This window comes from Harpegnathos saltator, unplaced genomic scaffold, assembly GCF_003227715.2.
Source record: "Harpegnathos saltator strain DR-91 unplaced genomic scaffold, Hsal_v8.6 scaffold188, whole genome shotgun sequence".
NCBI lineage: Eukaryota > Metazoa > Arthropoda > Insecta > Hymenoptera > Formicidae > Harpegnathos > Harpegnathos saltator.
The window spans coordinates 789,546-809,431 of NW_020229970.1; the positions used below are offsets into that span (position 1 = coordinate 789,546).

The window sequence follows — 19,886 nt, forward strand, 5'->3', positions numbered from 1 at the left end:
ACTTTCGACTGTACTGAACTGAATACTTTTGAAGGTTATGTTGGGCCTTTCGCCAAACTATATGTTCTTTTTAATAGCTATATGTCAACATTGCATAATCACAAAAGAGCGGAAAAATCTATTCAATTTAAAATTGATTTCATAACTGCTTAAAATAATTTGGATTATTCATTTGTACACTTAATATCTTCCGAAAGGCATTCCTCTTCATGTAAAGCAGATGCAACAGCGTCTCTTATACTTAATGCGAGACGCTATCATGTTTTCTGATATATTATATATGATCTAAATACTATATTTGTGTACTTTTATTTGTATACATATATAATAAGACGTATGTATACAAATAAATAACTTTTGTTATTTATTTACATATATAAATAATAATCCAAAATACAACTATTCATATGTATTATTTTACTAATTATAACAAAAAGCAGTTTTCTTTAATGTGAAGTTGGGGTATGTCCATCTACATAGAAATTTCTAGTTGCTTTGGGTAATTCCAGCTGTATGCCATCTAACTCCTTTGTTAAGATTATTTGACAACCTAGAAAAAGAGAAACATAAAGATTATTTTATATGTATGGCACATATAATTTCTTCTGTCTCCCCCGCCCTCAGCGGGATGCCTAACCAAGTAAGATTAGAACAATAAGATTAATAACGCTCATATACAAGGTCTAATATCTCAAAAATAACACATTTAAAGAGGATGTTTTCTATAAAAGTTGTGAAATATCAAAACTCTAGTTGGTGATAACATTCTAGCACACACCCTGCTTCATCAGATTCTATGAAAAAACTAGAGAAAAAATTTTGAATAGAAAGGTAGTTAAGATTAAGTCGTTTTATAATTCGTTCAACAATTCGACAATTTAATAAAGATTAAGTCGTTTTACATCGTTTTAAAGAACATAAGAATATAAAAAATAAACTTTTGTATAAATTTAGTTTATAAACATTTGTAAGGACATGGGTGCAGTCGCAGGTAAGAAGGTTGTCCGTCTTTTTTGTGTGAGATTCGAGATGTACACTGCTCAAAAGAATTATGGCATAGATAATTTATTGCCGAAAATTGGCCAACTTTGATTGGCGATTACTTCGCAAAAAATTATTGTAGACTAATGAATTTTGTTTCAAAATGAAACTTGAAGTCTCTACTTTATTTTAATATGTCTTCATTTTTTGCATGCGATGCACCCCTACCCCTGTAACCCCTGATATCTGAGGGCATGTTTGGTATACTGAAAATTGCAAAGTTTTACGAAATGCACGGACGTGGACAATTTTTTTTGGGGACGCCGTTTGCATCGTCATAAAGTTCAAATCTTCCCCTTCAATTTGAAAAAAAAAAAAAATGGAGTCAGCGAGCGCAAGCGACAAGAGGCGAGCGAGCGCGATGAGGAGCGAGCGAGCCATAAGGAAAAAGCTCGCTCGCTCCTCGTCGTTCGCGCTCGCTCGCTCCTCGTCGCGCGCGTTCGCCTCTTGTCGCTTACGTTGCTCCTTGCCGCGCGCGCTTGCCTACACCGCAACTAGCTGACTCCGCCTGTATCAAATGTCTACGTGCTTACTGCGGCCGTCCTCCGCTCTCTACGCGCTCGTTGGCTCACATGTTTTAATTAATAACTCGGTAACTATTGCCAATTTGACATTATGGTATATGACTTTTCTTCTCAGCTACATCCAATCTATCTCCAACTTTCATCTGCATGATAAGCTTTCAAACACCCTGTATATTATCAAGGATACTTTACTGAGTGACATTCAAGAGGTTTTAGCCGTTGTTTGTTAAAAAATAATTAACAAAAAAAATTTCACAAATAGAATGTAATTTTCCGACACCGTGTATATATTTAAGGAATGAGCACGTGCTATACACGCGCTATATATGAATATATTCACCGCACTACGAAACTTGTTCTGTTTTGATTATTTCTATTGTATATATTCTTACTTGGTATGTTTCGTATTATCTGTATTATTACTCTCAGTTGCTCTTTTGTCGTTCAACTAGTTGGTCGCTTAAGTAAATCCAAGAGTTACGTAAATTTTCAAAATATATTTACATGAATATTTACATATGACATATAATTTCGACAGTTTATGGAATTTCTTACATGAAAAAAAGGTCGTTCGAAATGAGATAATGTGTCCGCGATGTAAAAAATTATTAAAAGCAAATAATCCACTTGAAAATCGTTTATTACATTGCACAAACAAATATTATAAAGTTACTAAAGGTCGAAAACGACAAAGAATAACGTGCAACTTCAAAATTAGTATATTTCACGGAACATGGTTTTCAAGAATGCACATGGATTTGATTGTAATTTGTCGTTTTATCGGCTATTTTCTAATGATGCAACCATCACAACAGTCATTTTTAATGAATGAGTTGAAAATAGATCAACATAGTATTGTTGACTGGACGAATTTTTGTCGAGAAGTAAGTAATATACTGCTTGTTATTTATTTATTTGTGTTTGTTAATGAATAATATTACATTGATTTGTTAAATTATCTCTAGTTACTTCAACAATGGATTGAAGATAAACAAATTCCAATTGGTGGAGTGAATAAAATTGTAGAAATATATGAAGTCAAAGTAGGAAAAAGAAAATATAATACAGGACGTATAATTAGAGGACAGTGGGTTTTTGGTAGTATAGAACGTGATACCAAAATATTTCATTTTACTCGTACCGAATCGACGTGCTGATACTCTGCTATCTGTTATTAAAAAATATATTGCACCTGGTTCTATAATATATACAGATCAGTGGCGAGGATATGATATTTTGCGTAATTATGAAAATTATACTTATAGAACAGTAAATCATTCAAGAAATTTTGTAAATCCAGAGACTGGTGTTCATACACAGAACATAGAAAGATTGTGGAGAGATATGCGAGCAAAAATTCCTCGATATGGCATACGAGATTATCATTTTATGCATTATCTTGCAGAATTTATATTTCAAAAGCATACGATTTTGACAAACATATTGATAGTTTTTTCGAAATTATGAATTTAATGTATCCATTAGATAATCCGAACATAGAATAAATTTCTTTATATACATTACTTCTATTAATACATATATATATATAGTATAAGATTATGTAACCTAATACTAAGTATAATACTAATACCTAATACTAAGTATAATACTCTCAATTACTATTAAATTGATGTATATATCAGGTGTAGTAAAAAGAAATTTATTATTTTTGCATGAAATTGAAGGCTTTAATTACCATAGTTAGAATGATCCGATTTAGGTCAAATATGCGCCGTTTTGTTCGATAACTTGTTGCCATTTTGAAGGTAACTTCATTATGCCTCTCTCATAGAAGCCCTCGTCCCTATTGGTAAAAAATTGAGACAGTCGATTTTCACAAGCCTCTCTTGAAGCGAATTTTTCACCAGCAAAATTGTTCGCCATGGACAGGAACAGATGGTAATCACTTAATGCCAGGTCCGGACTATAAGGTGGATGCATAAGAACCTCCCAACCAAGCTCCCGGAGTTTCTGGCGAGTCACTATCGATGTGTGTGGCCTGGCGTTGTCCTGATGGAACACAATTCCTCTCCTATTGGCCAAAGCTGGCCGCTTCTGGGCGATTGCTTCCTTCAGACGGTCCAATTGTTGATAGTACAGTTCCGAGTTAAGAGTTTTGCCGTAGGGGAGCAGCTCATAGTAGATAATTCCCTGCGAATCCCACCAAACACACAGCAAAACCTTCCTGGCCGTCAATCCTGGCTTGGCTACCGTTTCCGCCGGCTCACCGCGATTCGACCGTTTTCACTTGACATTGTCGTAAGTAATCCACTTTTCATCAGCAGTGACCAACCGCTTCAGAAATGGGTCGATTTTGTTGCGATTCAGCAGCGATTCGCAGATGGAAATTCGGTCCATGAGGTTTTTTTTCGTTAACTCGTGTGGCACCCATACATCGAGCTTCTTTTTGTATCCAGCCTTATTCAAATGGTTCCAAACGGTTTTTTGTGCAATCTTTAGCTCTTGGGCAATCGAAACAGTGCTTACATGACGGTCGGACTCGACAATGTCCATGATTTTACCGATATTTTCGACAATTGGCCTTCCAGTGCGTGGTGCATCTTTGACATCGAAATTACCGGAACGGAATCGACGAAACCAAAATTGCGCGTGATTGGCTGTTACAATATCAGGACCATAAATACTATTCACATTTTCAGCCGCCTGGCTTGCGTTTTCGCCTTTATCGAAGAAAAACTAAAATATAGCGTATTTTCTCTTTGCTAGTGTCCATCTTTGACGCGCGCTCAAACAGAACTGAGTCAACTAATCACAAAACTGTCAGAAAAGTTTTTTTAGTACGAAATCTCATCTTTCTAACGCCATCTAGTGGAACCCGATCGGACTTATACAACGCGAGATACAGATAACTAAAGCCATCTATTGGAAAAATAATGGATTTCTTTTTACTACACCTGATATTTGTGCTAAATGAATAGAAAAAAAGAAAACTTTTATCCTTCTAACATAACAATACTATGCTGTGTGTACTCATTGTTTATTGAATCTATACTAAAAAATAACATAACATCACTACGTAGCAAGTTTTTCAACAAATGAATACACACTGTGTAGTATAGTACTATTACGCTAGAAAGATAAAAGTTTTCTGTTTTTCTATATTCATTTAGTACAAATATTAATCACTTTAAATGCAATTGAAACAATAACAGAATTATATTTCTTGGGTAATAGTAATAAATATAACTGAGTCCTTTGTTAAACAGTCCTTGTCTTGTTAACAGTCTTGTTAACAGTGTTAAAGAGTCCTGTGTTAAACTTAAGAATATATAGAATACGTGTGAATTAGCGACATATGTGCATAGATAAGCCACATATTTATTACAACATATGCAATAAGTAAATTACATATATAATTTCAGATGGACGTAAATTTAAATCAAGAAGATTCGCCGGTACCAACCAATTTTGGAAATTTAAAAATGGATGCAACAAAAAAGGAGAACATTAAACTACGAAAAGAAATTGAAACGCTGCAATTTCTATTAAAGCAACAGCAAGGGAAAGCAATGCCAACTCCATTATCGGCATCAAATTCGCCACTGGCACAAAATAGAGCACAAAAAGAACCGGCACAAGAAGAAGAGATACTACCAGAAACATCAAGTACTATATACTATAACTTTTAATTCAAAAATATAAATATATATTATATAAATATAATATATATATATATTATATATAAATATATATATATTTATATTATATATTATATTATATATAATTTATATTATATATAATATATAAATATATTATATACAATATAATATAAATATGTGTATATAATATAATTTGTTACAGGACCTCCAAGATGGCAGAAAGCGGGAAGATCGAAAAGAGAAGGTTATTGCGGTGACCCGTATATCCGCGGAAGAGGCCGTGGTGGTTCAATATTCAACTTTTTTTGTTAATTTAATTCAACTTCTTTTGTCAATTTAACTTCTTTTATTAATTTAATTCATTGTGTATTTTGTCCCGGTGACGAAATTGATGGTGATGGTAGAATTAATGTTGCTCTCCATTGCTGTTGCTTTAATAGTATCACAATTTTGTTTTGTAGTTTAATATTCTTTTGTCGATTTAACTTCTTTTATTAATTTAATTCATTGTGTATTTTGTGCCAGTGACGAAATTGATGGTGATGGTAGAATTGATATTGCTCTCCATTGCTATTGCTTTAATAGTATCTCAATTTTGTTTTGTAGTTTAATATTCTCCCTTTTAGTTGCGTCCATTTCTAAATTTTTAAGGTTGTTTGGTATCGGCGGATCTTCCCGATTTAAGTTTATATTTGGCGGTTACTTTATATAATATTAAATATCTTTTTGTCCAGAAATTTATTTTGTTTGATTAATTTGTACAGAGAATAAATCATAAACCATTTGAATATTTTGAATTATTTGTCCCATTAATTAACAACTTCCTGTAAATGTTCTGACGTGTGAAATTGAAATTTGAATTTACTTGTTTACACTTTCTTTTTGTAAGTCCTACTCTGAACACTATCGAAAGTACGATTACCACTTAAGCAAAATATAATTTTTTTCTTTTATCCATTTTCTATTTCATTTCAAGACTCAATAATCATCATACTTTAGATGGTGTTTAGAATAGGACTTACATATACAACAGGAAAGTATAAACAAGTGAATTCAAATGTTCAATTTCTAACATTACAAGTCAAAATATCTACATGAGGTTGTCAATTAATCATTGAAAGCAATGTTTCGATGTTGGACAGGCTGCACGCGCATGCGCGACAATCTCTATTCGAAAGAGAGAGAGAGAGAGAGACTCTATTTCTCTATTTTGAATAGAGATTTATTACCACTTAAAAAAATATAATTTATTTCTTTCATGTTCCGTTTTCTGTTGCATTCCTGTTCTATACAGGGTGCACGATTTATCTGAAGACATTGAAATATCTCGAGAACTATGCATTGGATAAAAAAAAAGTGGTTAATGAAAGTTGTTAGTCTCGAAGGGGGACATCCAATGATACCAAACTCGACCTCCCATCCCACCCCTTAGGGGTGGGGGTTGGGGACAACTTTGAAATCTTAAATGGAAACCCCCATTTTTTATTGCAGATACGGATTCTAGGCCACAAAATACGTAAATTTTGTCCGAAACTTTTTTTTTATTCGTGATAGATGGCGCTGTAATCGCAAAAAATTATATTTTCCGCAATTCTCCAGAAATGATCATTGGATTGAGAAATAAAAAATACCTGTTCAATATTTTTAAATCAACAAGTGCCAACAACTCGTGAAAACATGGTAGAACGCATAAGAAACGCTTGCGCTGAAACTCCCGCAGATATGCTTCTATCCTGTGTACAGTCATTTGAAAAAAGGATCAATAAGTGTATTGAAGTTGAAGATAAAAATTTCGAACACTTACTCTAATTAATTGAACAGTGAGAGGCAAGGGGACTCACATTAAAAAAGCACCCCAATCTGTGAGAGGCAAGGGGACTCACATTAAAAAAGCACCCGAAGGGAACATAAAACTACTACGTCCTCGTCGTTGTTCCTGTGTAACGCTAAAAGTAGTTTCTCGGAAAAATTCAACGCTATCTATCACGAATGAAAAAATTGTTTCAATAAAAATTTCACGTACAATCCAATTCTGCAGTGAAAAATGTGGGTCCCCAATTGAGATTTGAACGTTATCACCCACCCTACCCCGAGAGGATGGGGGGGGGAATAACTTTTATTATGTTCTTTAAAAATATTGAACAGGTATTTTTTATTTCTCAATCCAATGATCATTTCTGGAGAATTGCGGAAAATATAATTTTTTGCGATTACAGCGCCATCTATCACGAATAAAAAAAAAGTTTCAGACAAAATTTACGTATTTTGTGGCGTAGAATCCGTATCTGCAATAAAAAATAGGGGTTTCCATTTAAGATTTCAAAGTTGCCCCCAACCCCCACCCCCAGGGGGTGGGGTGAGAGGTCGAGTTTGGTATCATTGGATGTCCCCCTTCGAGACTAACAACTTTCATTAACCATTTTTTTTATCCAATGCATAGTTCTCAAGATATTTCAATGTCTTCAGATAAATCGTGCACTCTGTATATAGATCTTACTTTAAACACCATCGAAAATGCAATGATTATTAAGCTTTGACAGATAACGAAACATGAAAGAAAAAAATTGTATTTTGCTTAGATGATAATCATACTTTCGATGGTGTGTAGAGTAGGGTTTAATATTGAATTGGTAATGTTTAACCCAAGTTTTGAAGATCCTTTTCTTGACAATTCAATGTCGCTTACCTCTTGCACATGTATTCTACATGTTTCATAAGTAAACTATAAAATTTTTTATTAATAGTATAATATAATTAAAACTTGTGATTACTTTATAAATGCACATAGAATACATGTGTACAAAGTAAGCAACATCAACCTGCCAAGAACAGGATCTTCAAATTGATAAAAATCTCATCGATATCAACTCAATATTCCTATAATACTCTTCAAATTATCAGAATGGTGACAACTAGTTCTTGCAGAATTAGTAGTGATGATAGCAAGTTTTGAAGATCTTGTTCTTGACAAGTCAATATTGCTTACCTCATACATTTGTATTCTACATGCATTTATAACCATGAAAGTTTTAATTATATTATCCTATTAACCAAGAAATATAATATAATTAAAACTTGTGATTATCTTGTAAATGCACATGGAATACATGTGCACAAAGTAAGCAACATCAACCTGTCAAAAACAGGATTTCAAAACTTGATAAAAATCTCATTAATATCAACTCAATACTTTCTATGATACTCCACAAATTATTAGAGTGGTGACAAGTAGTTCTTGCAGAATTAGTAGTGGTAATAGCAAGTTTTGAAGATCTTGTTCATGACAAGTCGATATCACTTACCTCATATATTTGTATTCTACATACATTTATAAACATAAAAGTTTTAATTATATTATACTATTAACCAAGAAATATAATTAAGTTATTGTTACAGTTGCATTTAAAGTGACTAATGTCTTTACTAAATAATTATAAACAAAAATAACTTTCAACCTTCTATAACATAACAACACTACACAGTGGTTACTCATTATCACTAACAGTACAAACTCATTACTTCCTATAAAACCTCATTTACTCTTTAAATTACTAGAGTATTAACAAGTAGTTCTTGTAGAATTAGTAATGGTGATAGCAAGTTTATCAATAAACAATGAGTAACCACTGTGTAGTGCTGTTACGTTAGAAGATTAAAAGTAATTTTCTGTCTATTTTTTTAGTACACATATTTAATTACTTTAAATGCAACCATAACAATAACAAAATAATATTCCTTGGATAATAATAATAAATATAACTCATAGTTTTTGCGATTAACGTATGAATACATGTATTTGTTTAGAATACACTTGCATAAGATAAGCGACATCCAACTGTCAAAAAAAGTTAGGTTAAGCATCGATCGACACGTTCGCGGGCTCAGCTGAGCGACAAGCGTGTTCACAGTCGCCACCTATACAGGTCTGATGGAACTGGACATTTTGACGACGAATTTCGGACGTGATAGTTTTTCACGATTTCGTACTTTGAACTAAAATATTTCGACTTACAGTGCACATAGGACAAAAGTAAAGACAGTTTTATTATATAAGTCGACCCCAAGGAATCCATTAAGCTCACTTAGAACTCGATCAGATTAGCCGTTTGGGTGGTACGATAATTTTACCTCCGATCAACTAAGTGCTTCGTGTAAAAATACCCGGCCGGTCTCCCGGCCCGTGCGCGTCGCGTCGCTCTCGCGTGCACTTGGCGCGAGACACTGCCGTGTCTCTTGATCAACTTATGATGGAATAGTGAAACACATTCACTCGGCGGCGTCATCAATGTTTGAAATTGTAAGCAAGAAAGCTGTTGAAGAAAAGAAGGAAAATATTCAGAAAGGAAGACCTGAAACGCATTTAAAAGTGTCCGATGACGGATCTTGAAAAAAACGTGGCTTCACTTCCTTGTACGGCGTAATAACGCTTATCGGTTATTATAGTGGCAAAGTAGTCGATATTGACACAAAAAGTTCATACTGCCAAGCATGTACTGTGTGGAGCAAGAAGAAAGACACCGACGAATACACGGAATGGTATGAAAAACATGAAGGTGTTAAAAATCATGAAGGTTCGGCGGGAAAAATGGAAGTGGATTCGATCCTTAAAATGTTTTCAATGTCTGAAGCAAAATTCGGAACGAAATATATACAGATTATATCGGAGACAGCGATTCGAAAACTTTTTTGAATATTTTGAAAACCAATACATATGGTGATGAATATCCCGTGAAAGAAAGTGAATGCGTGAGACACGTGTAGAAGAGAATGGGTACATGCCTTCGCAACATAAAGAAAAAGGAAAAACTAGGCGGAAAGGGACGACTGACGGACGTACTTATTAAAAGATTAACAAACTATTACGGCTTAGTTATAAGAAAAAATGTGGATTCTGTTGTTAGTATGAAAAAAGTAATAATGGCAACATTAGATCATTATTGCTCAACGGATACGAAACTAAGGTATGCAAACTGTCCTGAAGGAGCCGACAGTTGGTGTGAGTGGCGTCAAGCCGAAGTCACAGATCAATTACAATCTTTTAAAACCCGCCACTAGTTATTCATCCGGATGTTGGAAAACATATCACGACGAAACCCACCTAAAGCGTTGGAACTATTGTAGAACTACTAAAAGAAACCAAGAAGTCGACTGGAACTGCCAGCTAACTGATACTTTACTCTTGTGGTGCGGTGTTAGCGCTAAGTATAAAAAATTATTTAAAATTGGTTAGAAGCCAGAACTTTTGCTAAAACATATCAGGAACTATAGAACTATTCTAGAACTATAAGATTTTGTGCTGGAAATGGCATTTTTTGGAAATTGCGGTGCTACGGGAAGTTAGCACCTCATATTTTCAACCTGCCATTTTGTTAACTAATTCGGCGGTACTATTGATATAACCTATCAGGAACTGTAGAACTATTGTGGGTGCAAATAGAACTATCGTTAAAACTTGCGGTGCTAAAAAATGAGGTGCCAACTTCACACCGGCATGAGATGCTAGCTGAAATCTCATAGTCTTTGTTCATTTAAAATATGTCTCGTATAGTTTTGAACATACTAAAGCATTTTCTGAAGACTTCTGGGCAGTAGCATGATTGTACGATTGTTAAATAAATTAATACTGCCCGAGCGCGGCATACTTTGAAAGAATAGTATGAGACACGAGCGGAAATCTCGTAGTGCTCGTACATCTAAAATATGTCTCGTATAGTTCTTAATATACTGAAGTATTTTCTAAAGAGTTGCGGGCACTAGCATGATTGTACAATTGTTAAATAAATTAATACTGCCCGAGCGCGGCGTACTTTGAGAGAATAGAATGACTCATTCTATTCTTTCAAAGTACGCTGCGCTCGGGCAGTATTAATTTATTTAACAATTGTACAATCATGCTAGTGCCCGGAACTCTTTAGAAAACTCTTTTTTATGCTCAAAACTATTTGAAAACTCTTGGAAAGGTCAGAACTAAGATTTTGATGGCATCTCAAGTCGATACGCTTATTACTATATTATCATTATCATTAATCTTTTCTTAATTATAATCATTCTTTTTTGCTTTTATGGAGCAGAATTCTTTATAGAACTCTTGTAGAACTGTAAATTTGACAAAATCTCACAATGTATGGGCGTGGGAATCACGTAGGACAAAATGAGACGCAGCGTGAAGGTGGCGTCTCTGTTTGTCCGAAGTGGTTGTTTTGCTTTAATTAGCGAAACTATTTGTTTAACATATCAGGAACTATAGAACTATTAAAAAAGAAGCCAGAACTCTCAATAGATTGTGAGTTTCCACCAAATGAGATGCCAACTTCACACACGCAAGTTTTCCTCTATATCTGGTATCTGATGAAATGTGAAAAAAGTGATCTACGAGTTGCTTCAACCGGAATAAACGGTTACCTCAGACCATTACAACAAATAATTAACTAGTTCACCGGTGGACCGGAAATCAGTGTTTTATTTCAAACTGGTGAGAGCGAATAACTTCGTATTTTACATAAAAGCTTATCTATAAAGAGTTTTTTAGATCGCTGGCAACAAATCCAGAATAGAAATTTCAAAATTCAAAATAGCGGATGAAATACGGCAGCTTCAAGTAGCTATCTTTGATATTATGGATATTATGGATATTATTCCATTATGGATACTCTATTATGGATATCAAACTCGGTAAAATTTTTTGGTTATTTATTTATCGCAGATAACGATTGTCATAAATTCAAGGTTACCACTATAGCCTTTCGGCAAAGAAGTAGTTTCCCTCAACATATTTCACCCGCTAATAATGGAAGTAAGAGTATCCATAATGGAATACCATTAATTACTAGAAACTGCCATAATGGATTCGTCATTTAAGCTTTTGCAATTTTGACAGGATTCATTAGTAACCCAAAAAATATGAACATACTGAATATGATCTTCTCTATAATAAAATGACAAAATTAATCATTTGAAGTCACCATACTGAATCTGCTATTTTGAATTTTAAAATTTCGATTCCAGGTTTGTCATCAACGATCCGAAAAACCTATAAAAATTTTCATATAAAATCAAACGGGGATATCAATCTTAACAAATATTATTTAAAGTGACAAAATTGAAAATTTAAACGCCGCCATTCGATCTGCTATTATGAATTTCTCAAATTCGATTCCGGATTCATAATCAGTGACCCAAAAAATATAGATGTATCAAGTTTGACACAAATCCTTTGAAAATTAGCAAAGCTATTTATGGTGCTCATAAATGTGTTATTACTAGTTAGCACTTCTTTTCTCGTTCATATATGAATCATTACCAGTGAATTAGTTAAATCATTTTACTAGAAAGTCGAACAAAAAAATCATTTACTAGACGAAGGATGCAAAAAGTTAAATTGCTGCAAGACAATGTTAGACCATGTTACTTCCCCCACTTAGAAAACCATCTTAAACTTGGGCTGGTAAACCTACGGAGCATATTCACCAGATTTAACCCTTTCAGATTATTATTTATTCCAGTCGATAAGTGGAAGTTAGATAGCGCTTCCGAGATGAAACCGAGATACGGAAATGGTTAAACGAATTCGTCGCTTCCAAACTACTATCTTTTTTGCGCGATGAAATACGAAAATTACTGAAGAAATTAATGAGAACAGAAGGTCATAAAGAACGATAGCAAATATTTCGATGATGAAATTATATTTTATATATTACAAAATAAATCGAGAAATTTCGAAAAAAAAAAACTAAAACTTATTTGTACTCTTAATATTATATTATTACGTTATCTTTCATCATATTATTATATCATATCTTATTATTTGACGTAAGTTATAATTGTTTTCAAAACGTTTTAAATATACATAAGTGTAAAATATTATTTGCAGATATTGTTCTAAACATCCGTATGAATTTGATGCACTCGTCTCTACAACATTTATTAGATATTCCTCGCTTGAGTACAGGACAATTAGTAGACTTCAGCATACCAATTAATTTACAAAGCCTCTTCGAGCGAGGAACATATACAATACATGCTAAAAGACAAGCATACCGAAACATTGTCGGAATTCTTGCAAACTTGCAAACAATATTTTACACTTATATATACTAGCTGCGCAACTAAGTTACCGGGTTTTTTTTTATCAATGAAAAATGGAAAATTTTAAGAGAAATACAAAAAATGGTTTATTCAAAGTATCGTCCCTCGCTAGCTACACATTTTTGCCATCTCTCTGGCAATACATGAATACCGCGACGATAAAACAACGCGTTTTTGGACCGAAACCATTCATCCAACCAATTTTACACTTCTTCGAAATTGGCCAAGTGTTGCCCAGCCAAGCCATGCGCCATCGACCGGAACAAGTGATAATCAGAAGGGGCTAAGTCTGGCGAATACGGCGGGTGCAGTAGCAGATCCCATTTCAGCGTTTTGATGGTGTCCTGGACGATGGAAGTGCGATGGCACGGAGTGTTGTCATACTGCAATATCACTCGTTCGTGTCTCGTGTCCCATTCTGGCTGTTTTTCGAGCAATGCATGGTTCAAATTGATCAGTTGTTGTCGGTAGCGATACCCATTGACAGTTTCGCCCGGTTTCAGCAGCTCATAGTACACGATTCCTTTCTGGTCCCACCAAACGCAGAGCATTGTCTTTTTTCCGAAGCGATTTGGCCGTGCCGTCGATGTTGATGTTTCGCCAGGTGAAAGCCACGATTTTTTGCGTTTGGAATTCTCGAAATATATCCACTTTTCATCGCCAGTAACAATTCGATGCAGGAAACTCTTTCTTTCATGCCGCAAAAGCAAAATTTCGGAAGTGGCTCTTCGATTTTCCATCTGTCTGTCAGTCAATTCATGCGATACCCATTTTCCTTCCTTTTGAATTTTTCCCATAGCATGTAAATGTTTGGAAATACCTTGGCGAGTCATGTTTAATGCCTCCGCAAGTTGATCTTGTGTTTGCGTATCATCTTCATCCAATAACGCTTGCAGATCGGCGTCCTCAATTGTTTTTGGTCTTCCGGAGCGCTCCTTGTCCTCAGTGTCGAAATCGCCACTTCTGAAGCGTTTAAACCAATCTTCACAGGTAGTTTTCGATGATGCATGTTTACCGTAGGCCTCCTCAAGCAAACGACGTGCTTCAACTGCACTTTTTTTCAAGTTAAAGCAGAAAAGCAAAGCTTCCCGCAAATGCTGTTTATTTGGCACAAAACTCGACATCTTCATTGTTAGAAAAAATATTTTTGCGTTGCGATATGTGTTGGTATTACGACTGGTTATTGTTAACAGATGTCCAAGTTATAAAAAAACACAACTTCAGACATGTATGTCGACTACATGTGTCGTTAGCGCCATCCATGTGTGAAACCCGGAAACTTAGTTGCGCACCTAGTATTTAAAACGCTTTGAAAACAATGTCTACCATGACGATAGACAACGTCTATTGGTCAGTCCAGGTACTTCCGTGCAATGGTAGCTAATTCGTTCAGCAACAGTGAGTTGAAAATCTCAGCTTCTTTAAATAGTTATGCATGTAGAGATGGACTTGTGCAGAGTGTCGGCGAAATTCTCTAACGGTCACTCGCAAATATTCACACGCCAAGTCTTCAAGAAATCATCAGCTTCGAACCTTTGATACTACTTTCGAACTATCTGGTGGATGACGCAGACATCTCCATACACAAAGAACATTTCATTCATGGTCTGCGAACCCGTGAAGTCATGCTTAAAATAATAAAGAATCACATGGCGGAACTGAATCTTTTAGTTTTCCATGCTTCTACCTGATTTCTGCCGAAATAATTATATTTAGATAGGACAGCGAGGTTCTCTTAGCGGGTTGACAGATTCGGGAAGATTCGTTAACAAACATAAAATCGTCTGAAGCACCCTTGCTCTCACTGTATTATAGCACTGTAGTATAGCAACACGAAGCGCATGAAATTTGAAACGAACTTTCTAAATACAGGATTTTTCAATTGGTGCGGGTCGATGTTGGCAGCCTGTGGCGGCCATGTTGTTTTGGTGGCGTCTGTCTATCCTGTTGTTTATTATTCAATCACTGATGCCAAATCACTATAACAAGTTACACGATTGAGCAGTACGTCCAAATGATAAAACTTTATTCTCAAAATGAGTGTTCGTTAGTGCGCGCGTTGCGCCCATTTTACGGTAACGCGGTGGCCCTTCAAAGTCGACTCTTCAATGTTTGGTGGCCAAATTCGAGACGACCGGTTCGGTAAACGATCAGCCAACGTCAAAGGAACGCCAGATCGGCCGAGAACATCGCCGCTGTAAGTGAAAGTATGCAGGAGAACCCGAGACAGTCAATTCCTCGCCGTGCACAAGAACTCGGCCTTTCGCAGACTTCAACTTACAAGGAAATGACGCAACCTGTTTCATCGATTTCAACACGAATCATAGCACACTGGATAGCTATGATGCCGTGCATAAACGCCCTAACATAATATGCGTGAATGCGTCTTTGTTTACGAGTAATTTGCAGTTAAAGTTTGGCTCGCGGAGCCGTGCCATACATAGGGCGCAAGTTACGACACTCTTTCACGAAGCGGCGTGGCTGAGCAGACAGAGGCTCCCGCGCCGCGAACACTTTTGCGCCGACGACGGCGTTCGAGTCCTGCCGACGACTGGTTCGTTTTTTTTTTCGTATGTAAAGACATGTAATAAATATTTTTATATTGTTCTTATGTATAATTCCTTTTTTTGTTCCTACACTATTAATCAAGGCTAATTAGGAGAGTCAGGTCTTTCAAATATGAACACAACTTTTTTATTAACTACAATAAAATGTTTTTTTCGTGTAAATCTATTTCGCATAAATATTTCGTATGGTATGGGAAAGAAATGGCCAGACAGTGATTATTTTATGTGAGAGAAACCCGAGAGCCGTTAGAACCGTTACAAGAGGAAAGGAACCCTCTTCCCTTTCCCCTTCTCGCAGAGGGATTCTCATGTTTTGTGACGTGCTCGCTTGATTCTCTGGGCAGTCTTCATAACGTGAACAGTGAAAAACTCGTGTTAAAAATGGAAACCACGTTTGTAGATGAAGCAACGATCAGCTATGTGCAAAATCTAGCAAAATGTGATATTACGAAAGAAAAGTTGACGGACGCAATAGAATATCTTCGAGGTAAACATATTGAATGTGTGAGCAATGGAAAGATATATTTGTACGTATTGTTATTGGCCTTGTATACAATATCAATTATATTGAATTCATATTTGCAGATGTCCTGATACAATTTCCGTCCAGTCTTGTTGACAGTCGCAAGATATTTTACAACGTCAATCAAATATGTTTTCCACCAACTATACATAGTCAAAAGTGTATTTGTGCAAAAAATTATGCGTTCATTACGTGCAGTTGGTGCAAAAAACTATTATGTTTTACATGCTTTTATACGGCACTCCATCCGCAGAGTTGCGACAGCATGACCACATTTTATAATATGTAACTTTCATTTGTGTGCCTTATATTTGTCTTATGTGTGTGTGTGTGTATGTGTTTTGATACGGACAAAAACATTTTATTGTAATTAATAAAAAAGTTGTGTTCATATTTGAAAGACCTGACTCTCCTAATTAGCCTTGATTAATAGCGTAGAAACAAAAAAAGGAATTATACATAAGAACAATATAAAAATATTTATTACATGTCTTTACATACGAAAAAAAAAACGAACCAGTCGTCGGCGGGACTCGAACGCCGTCGTCGGCGCAAAAGTGTTCGCGGCGCGGGAGCCTCTGTCTGCTCAGCCACGCCGCTTCGTGAAAGAGTGTCGTAACTTGCGCCTTATGTATGGCACGGCTCCGCGAGCCAAACTTTAACTGCAAATTATTCGTAAACAAAGACGCATTCACGCATATTATGTTAGGGCGCATATACACGGCATCATAGCTATCGAGTGTGCTATGACTCGTGTTGAAATCGATGAAACAGTTTGCGTCATCTCCTTGTTAGCGAATTTTGCGTCGGGACTTGGGCCTGCACCCGTACAAGATCCAACTGGCCCAGGAGCTCAAAGTTAATGACCATAGACAACGCCGTTTGTTCGCTGACTGGGCTTCGGAGCATTTGGAAGAGGACCCCAATTTTTGCCGAAAAATCATCTTTAGCGACGAGGCGCGTTTTTGGATGAATGGCTATGTTAACAAACATAATTGCCGTATATGGCACGACCCCAACCCACACGAGGTTCAACAGGTAGCAATGCATCCACAAAAAGTTACTGTTTGGTGCGGATTTTGGGCCGGCGGCGTCATTGGTCCGTACTTTTTCGAAAACGACGTTGGTGAGGCCATCACCATCAATGGCGAGCGCTACAGAACGATGATAACCAATTTCTTTTGGCCCAAATTGAACGATATGGACGTGGACGACATGTTCCAGCAGGACGGCGCTACGTGCCACACAGCGGACGCCACGATGGACATTCTGCATGAACGATTTGAAGGTATGGTTATCTCTCGCAGAGGTGACGTGAATTGGCCACCAAGATCGTGCAATTTGACCCCGCTAGACTTTTTCTTGTGGGGTTTTCTGAAGTCGCAGGTCTATGCCAATAAGCCGCAATCGACCGATGCCCTTAAAGTCAACATAACCCAGGCCATCGCTCAAATTCAGCCGGATCTATGTGGCAGAATCATTGAAAATTGGACCACTCGGCTTCGTGCCACCGTGAGAAGCCGCGGCGGGCATTTGAACGATGTTATATTCCACACATAATGGCATACATGGGCCTTTCAAATAAAAAAGAATTTCGTTAATACCTCACACAGCTTGTTTTATTCCATTGCAACATCGACCCGCCCTTATTGAAAAACCCTTTACATATAATCCGTTCACAGAGAAAACGACCACGCTCCGCGCAGCTTTGGGCAGAGTGCGAAGACTCGTGCGCGCTACTCAGTGCTGTATACGTAATTATCATTGGGTCCCGGCACATAATCAACTTTCTGTAAATAGAATAGTTGAAATAATTTGAACATCGCGCTATCATACCGCAGTATGTAACGACTACTCTTCAAATGTTCGAAATTCGTTAGTTCGTATTAGGGTTTATACGCAGACTCCCTTTCCGGCTGTAGTCGAGTCTGACCTGACTTGGTAGCGTGGAGGGGGCACAATAGGCGTTCCATCAGGCGGGATCTGACCGAACCGGACGAAATGCCTGGTTGTCCTCTCCGTGAACGGAGTATAGGTTGCTGCGAAAGTTTTTAGAAAAAGTATGAAAAAACATAAATTAGTGGATATATTAGGAGTACAAACAAGTTTCCGCCGTTTAACAAAAGATGGCCCCACCAGAAGGTTATGTTGAAATTGTCAGATGTAAAACGTAATATCGTAAGTTTGGACATCTGGTAATAACATAACCTTGAAGTATTAGTGACTCCGTATCAGCATCACATAATTTTTTTCGTGCGAAAATGTCAAGTTTTGTGCCGAATAAGCGTCATTTGCGGGAACTTTTGATTTACTTCCTTAATTTGAAGAAATCTGTAGCTGAGGCGCATCGATTGCTTGTAGAAGCATATGGTGAGACTGCTTTAAGTGAAAGAAGTTGTCGTGAGTGGTTTCAAAAGTTTAAAAACGGTGAGTTTGACATGGAAGACAAAGAACGTAGTGGAAGGCCGAAAGTGCACGAAGACACGGAATCGGAAGCATTATTGGAGGAAGATTCGTGCCAAACGCAAGAAGAACTTGCACTTACATTAGAAGTGACTCAACAAGCAATTTCACATCGTTTAAAATCGTTGGGAATGATTCAAAAACAAAGAAATTGGGTTCCATATGAACTGAAGCCGAGAGATGTTGAACGCCGATTTTGCACATGTGAAATGCTGCTTGCCAGGCATAAAAGAAAGGGTTTTTTGCATCGTATAATCACTGGTGATAAAAAATGGATCCACTACGATAACCCAAAGAAGAGAAAATCATGGGGATCACCTGGCCATGCTTCAACATCGACAGCCAAATCGAATATTCATGGAAAAAACTCATGCTGTGTATTTGGTGGGATCAGCTTGGTGTCGTGTATTATAAGTTGCTCAAACCGAACGAAACCATTACTGGAGCTCTCTACCGAACACAATTAATGAGATTGAGCCGAACACTCAAGGAAAAACGCGCCCATTACTACTCCAGACAGGACAAAATTATTCTCCTACATGACAACGCTCGGCCACATGTTGCAAAACCGGTCAAAACCTATTTGGAAACATTTAATTGGAAAGTCCTACCCCACCCGCCGTATTCACCAGACATAGCCCCTTCTGATTGTTCCGGTCGATGGCACATGGCCTGTCTAAGCAGCGCTTTACAACATCTGAAGATACTAAAAATTGGGTCGATTTGTGGATAGCCTCAAAAGATGAAGAGTTCTTCCGACGTGGTATCCGAATGCTGCCAGAAAGATGGGAAAAAGTAGTGGCTACTGATGGACAATACTTTGAATAAAACGTAATGTACCGTTCTTTCACAATAAATTCCTAATTTTTTATAGAAAACGGCGGAAACTTATTTGTACTCCTAATAAATGGCTTTATTATTTTTCAAAGTAGCCTTTAAGATCTATGCACTTTTGCATGCGGTCGAACCAATTCTGAAAACATTTTTTCTACTCAAAAGTGGGTATTTCAGAAACACGCTGTGTAAACGTGTCAACTGCTTCTTCAGGTATTGAAAACCGCTC

General features: G+C 36.6%; 3 protein-coding genes across 3 annotated transcripts in view; 2 read left to right on the top strand and 1 right to left on the bottom strand.

Annotated features, from left to right (window-relative positions):
- Positions 1 to 391: 391 nt before the first annotated feature.
- Fdx1 (Adrenodoxin-like protein 1, mitochondrial Ferredoxin 1) overlaps positions 392 to 19,886 on the bottom strand; it is a 58,871-nt gene continuing 39,376 nt past the window's right edge. The window contains exon 4 of the mRNA XM_025297756.1: positions 392 to 550. Within this exon, the coding sequence (XP_025153541.1) occupies positions 447 to 550 (104 nt within the window). The 3' untranslated portion in view covers positions 392 to 446. The remainder of the gene's footprint in view (positions 551 to 19,886) is intronic.
- Positions 4,759 to 5,816, top strand: LOC112588292 (uncharacterized). Its single transcript, XM_025297757.1, has 2 exons — positions 4,759 to 5,192; positions 5,388 to 5,816. The coding sequence occupies exons 1-2, from the start codon at positions 4,949 to 4,951 to the stop codon at positions 5,495 to 5,497; spliced, it is 354 nt and encodes a 117-aa protein (XP_025153542.1). The 5' UTR covers positions 4,759 to 4,948; the 3' UTR covers positions 5,498 to 5,816.
- On the top strand, positions 15,990 to 16,655 carry LOC112588293 (uncharacterized). Its single transcript, XM_025297758.1, has 2 exons — positions 15,990 to 16,324; positions 16,423 to 16,655. The coding sequence occupies exons 1-2, from the start codon at positions 16,219 to 16,221 to the stop codon at positions 16,647 to 16,649; spliced, it is 333 nt and encodes a 110-aa protein (XP_025153543.1). The 5' UTR covers positions 15,990 to 16,218; the 3' UTR covers positions 16,650 to 16,655.